This window comes from Cryptotermes secundus, unplaced genomic scaffold, assembly GCF_002891405.2.
Source record: "Cryptotermes secundus unplaced genomic scaffold, Csec_1.0 scaffold1084, whole genome shotgun sequence".
NCBI classification, from domain to species: domain Eukaryota; kingdom Metazoa; phylum Arthropoda; class Insecta; order Blattodea; family Kalotermitidae; genus Cryptotermes; species Cryptotermes secundus.
The window spans coordinates 1,179,552-1,183,994 of NW_019724603.1; the positions used below are offsets into that span (position 1 = coordinate 1,179,552).

Sequence of the window (4,443 nt, forward strand, 5' to 3'; positions counted from 1 at the left end):
CACACTAATATTCTCAGTCTATTTCCACTAGTCTTCACTATCCGTTTCCTGGCAACGCATTTATAACACAGGAACTGTAGAAGTCTCACTATATCACACACTGCCAATATCGAAATACTACAGCACATGCAGTTAGTTAGTTAGTTATTGGAGAGGGTGGGTTTCCCCATGCACTTAGACCAGTATTGGTCCATTGTGCTTCCCTCTATTATATTCTACCAGTCTCTATACCCTACCGATATTGGCGCGTACCATCAGTCCCGACCGAGCCAGCGAGTTCGGCCTCTACTGGCTTAGCGGTATCTATAATGCTTCCCCCATCTATCGGAGGCGTTATTGACTACTGTTGGGCGGGAAATGTCCTGAATTTGGCTCAGTTACCTCCTTTGGAGATATGAGGTTCTTTTACGTGCCGTAAAGCTACGACACGGCTTAAAGTCCCTCCCGGAGGACTTGTTCCCTGAATTTTTCCGCCCTTAAAAATTCCACGACCTCCGCCGGGTTTGAACCCGCGTATCACGAGTCATGAGGTGGGAACGTTACCTCTAGACTACGGAGGCCGCTACAGCACATGTAACGTCACACACTAAATCTAATACGTCTTCAATTACACGTCTGTTCCCTTGGAACTTCGGAACTTCAGTGAAGTCAATTCAAGTCAAAGTCAAAGTCACATTGCGACTGACGGCTAGTCAGACAGTAAGTCTTGGTGTCGAGCCCCATCTGGGGCTCATGACCAGATATTATTACCAATTGACAGTTACGGTCTTATTTTTGTGGGGCGCCCTCTCTGACGAGAGGACGAGTCTGTCTTTTACATATGCTGCTGGCCCTTGCCAGCGCGGACTTTCTCGGGTCCGAGTCCCTTGGGGCGTATGTAGTTCTCAGAAGACACGAGTAACTTACCAAAGAAAACATTGAATACGTGAAGTAGCTTCTTCCTCCTGAAGTCAGACATCTCTGAGTGTTTACTGGGTGTTTTGAAATTCAAGTTTCTGTAATCAAAAGAGAGCAAATTGTTTAAGATACCTTCACCATACTGATTTTAGAATATCTTAATCAATATTTTATAAAATAATATAACGGAATAATCCATTGCTAGACAACGCTTCGGTAAACGCCGCCTGAAAGTCGAAAACGGAAGTCTTATTTGCTAGGCAACGGTTCGGTAAACAGTTTCCTGTGGCAACGGATAACACAGATTTGAAATAGTGGCCTATATTCGTGCCGCCTGGAAATTATAAGAGTCACAATTCATTCGTAAGAGAGTTCAATGCGTGAGCAGACACTCGTCGTCCAGTAAGGAATGGAGCGAGTCGTAGACACTAATTGATTCTGAGCTGTCATAATTGATTGTAATTGTGAAGAAGTGCCAATAAATCCAGTCATCCAATCCAGAACCCATTATTATTCGTCACGCAAACCCCGGACACGTGACTAAATCTATTATCTTCCCTGAATAAGGAGGCGATTGATTCCTCCGAAACATTTTTATCTATCTACCAAAATATATGGCATCACATTTTTAGACGACAATGCCCTCAACATTCACTTTCGTGTGCTCCTAAAATCCTAGTTATTGAATATTATACAGGATGTTCAAAAATGAAGACTTTACTTCCAAATGAGTATCGTAATAAAACTTTGGAGGCGAATGTCCTTTTGCTGTTTTGACGAAAACGTCTTAGTTGCGAAGACGTCTCGTTCCAAAATTTGCCATATTTGGTGGATCAAAGATGCGAAACGGAGTTATTTATTATTGATGTCTGTTGGAATGAAATAAAGGGCTTCATGGAGTCAGTGCTTTAAGTGACATCCATCAACTGTCATAGTAGCTCTGCGCGGCGCATAAGGGATGCCAGACTCTTTCCAATATCCCTGGCGTCCCACGAGTGACCTCTCCTGCAACTTTCCCTCGTTGCCAGATGGCATCCTGGGACTTCATCTCTTGTAGTACTACGTGAGAATCTTGCAGGGTCCCCACGCAAGGAACCCCATCGGATTTAAGTCAGGTGAACGTGCTGGCCATGCCATGGTTCCTGCACGTTTATCCCGCCTCTGTGGGAATTGACAGTCTAATCCGTACGCATGCGCGGCGATTGGAATACGCATGCTCCACCAAGAGTGAAGGATATACTGGCAGGTGTGGGGTGTGGGTAATGGAGGGCCATCCACAAGCTTCAGTAGGTTTTCTCTTGTAGAAACTGCAAATAGGTATTGTGACATGTAGGTCCGTTGCCAAATAACAGCTTTGTAAACAGGCGATAGTGGAAGGGAACATCTCTGTGGACATGCTGTTTCCCCGGCAACGAGAAAACACATAATAATGAAAGATATTTTCTACGCGGTCATTCCGGGGCTATATATGAGGACCAGTTGTTCGTTGCAGTTATGAGAAACCGGTAGCTGAGGCCGTGAACACTTTTGGAACACAGAGGAAGGGAAACGTCCGCCGTTGATAGCCGCTACCGAGCAACGGCTAATGAAGATTGAAAAGACTTAATGAGCGCTGTAGTTACAGTGAACTACAGTGGAGTGTGTAACATCGCTGAACTTGAACTGGATTACATGTTCACATGCATACAATTTCACGTCGATACAATTTTTTTATTACTAGTGAGGTGGAACTATTTTTTTATTGCTAGTGGGGTGAGACTAAGCCCCTTGTACTGCGGCCACTTCTGGCCTAATGTACCAGCCCCAGATGATAGGTGAGGGTGATTGTGGAGCAATTGGTGGAATGAAGATTGGCAGGGGAAATCGAAGTACTCGGAGAAAACCTGCCCCAGCGCCACGTTGTCCACCACAAATCTCACTTCACCGAACCCTGGCCGCCGCTGTGGGAAGCCAGCGACTAATCGCTTTAGCTATGGCGCGGCCTACGTCGATACTAAGTCACATATACCCCTTTCGCAAAAGCAAACAAATTTCGATCAGTTTCTGCCAAACGAGACATGAACAAGGACAATGACGGAGGAACTGCCGCTGTGTCCAAACCTCAGTCAGAAGAATACGTCCATGACTGAGGTGTCTGTAATGTGCATGTCCTTTGGATAACGAATAGTGAGTCGTCGAGCTGTAGGACCACGCCTTGTCGGCCGTCCACCTCTCTTTACACAGTACATTAGCAGCCATTGGCCGGATTACAAGGGAAATATAGGCCGAATTCTGGTCAGGACGCTAAGGAAAAGATAACATCTGGGAGAGTGGAAGTTAGCGTCACCCCTCGGCCGTTTAACCAGAGAGAAACAGCTCCTAACAGCCATCGAAGCCTAATCCCTCAGTCATCTTGCCCCATACATTAATCACTGTGCTGACTGAGCTATCCTTGCGTTTTATGACATCAGTGTGCAAAATGCAATTTTTGAACATTTAAATTAAGTTGTTTTAAGCGCCTAAATTTGCTCTGTCCGAAACGGAGTTGAGGGGCCTTAGCAGCAGTTTTTCTTAATCACATGCTACAATCCGGAAGGTCGCCGGTTCGAGTCCAGATGTGGTGGGTTTCTTTCAATTTCCCTGATCCTTCCAACCACACTGTGGCCCTGGGGTCGACTCAGCCTCTAACAGAAATGAGTACCAGAAAACTTCCTGGATGTGAAGGGCGACCGGCGCTATAGACTGACAACTTCACCGCCATCTGTGAGTAGACTGTCTAGAAAATGTGGGAGCCTCGACGTCTCACAACCCTATGGGCCTTCACGGCCTCTTACAGGGATAGCTTATAGAATTTATAAAGTAATCAGATAGCAATTGGACGATTCAAGGCATTTACTGTCTAATGGACTGGACTCACGGGCCACCTGTGTGAGATCACCAATTCATTCAAATCGTGTTAAGGAATAGGATGGGATTGTATGTACTGGATTGATCTGGCTCAGGATAGGGACTAGTAGAGGATTCTTGTGAACACGGTACTGAACCTTTAGGTTTCTGAAATTGCTGGGAAGTTCTTGAGTAGCTGAACAACTGGCGGTTTCTCAAGAAGGGCTGAGCTCCATGAGTTGAGTAAAGAGTTCATCTCACTTTGTGGAGATAAGATTTGAAACTGTCGATACTGTCTTCGCCGTGCCTTTGCGGCAACTTCTCCGCCATCCGTGTGTAGCGTGCAGTCTAGTCTAAGAAGACCAGGCGAATTAAATTATTACCTGATTTGAGGTTCTCTCAGCTATGACTGGAGTATAACGCTGTTGAGGTCCGGTGTAAATCTTCCGATGTTTAGAGGGAACGTATCCCGTACATCTTCAGGGTGGGAAAGTAAACTAAGCAGGAAAGTAGAATGCAGAATGCAGCAAGTAGATCGCTGTTTGTTCCCCGTGACATTCGTGATTTTGCTTAGGTAACTATTCGACCATTGAAGGAACATAACTAATTAAGCGACCTCCGTAATCTAGAGGCAACGTTCCCACCTCATGACTCGTGGTACGCGGGCTCAAACCCGGCGGA

At 45.7% G+C, this 4,443-nt stretch overlaps 1 protein-coding gene across 1 annotated transcript in view; it reads right to left on the minus strand.

Annotated features, from left to right (window-relative positions):
- Positions 1-4,443, minus strand: part of LOC111862531 (calexcitin-2) — a 68,773-nt gene that overhangs the window by 42,866 nt on the left and 21,464 nt on the right. The window contains exon 2 of the mRNA XM_023848014.2: positions 907-995. Coding sequence (XP_023703782.1) covers positions 907-958 — 52 coding nt within the window. The 5' untranslated portion in view covers positions 959-995. The remainder of the gene's footprint in view (positions 1-906; positions 996-4,443) is intronic.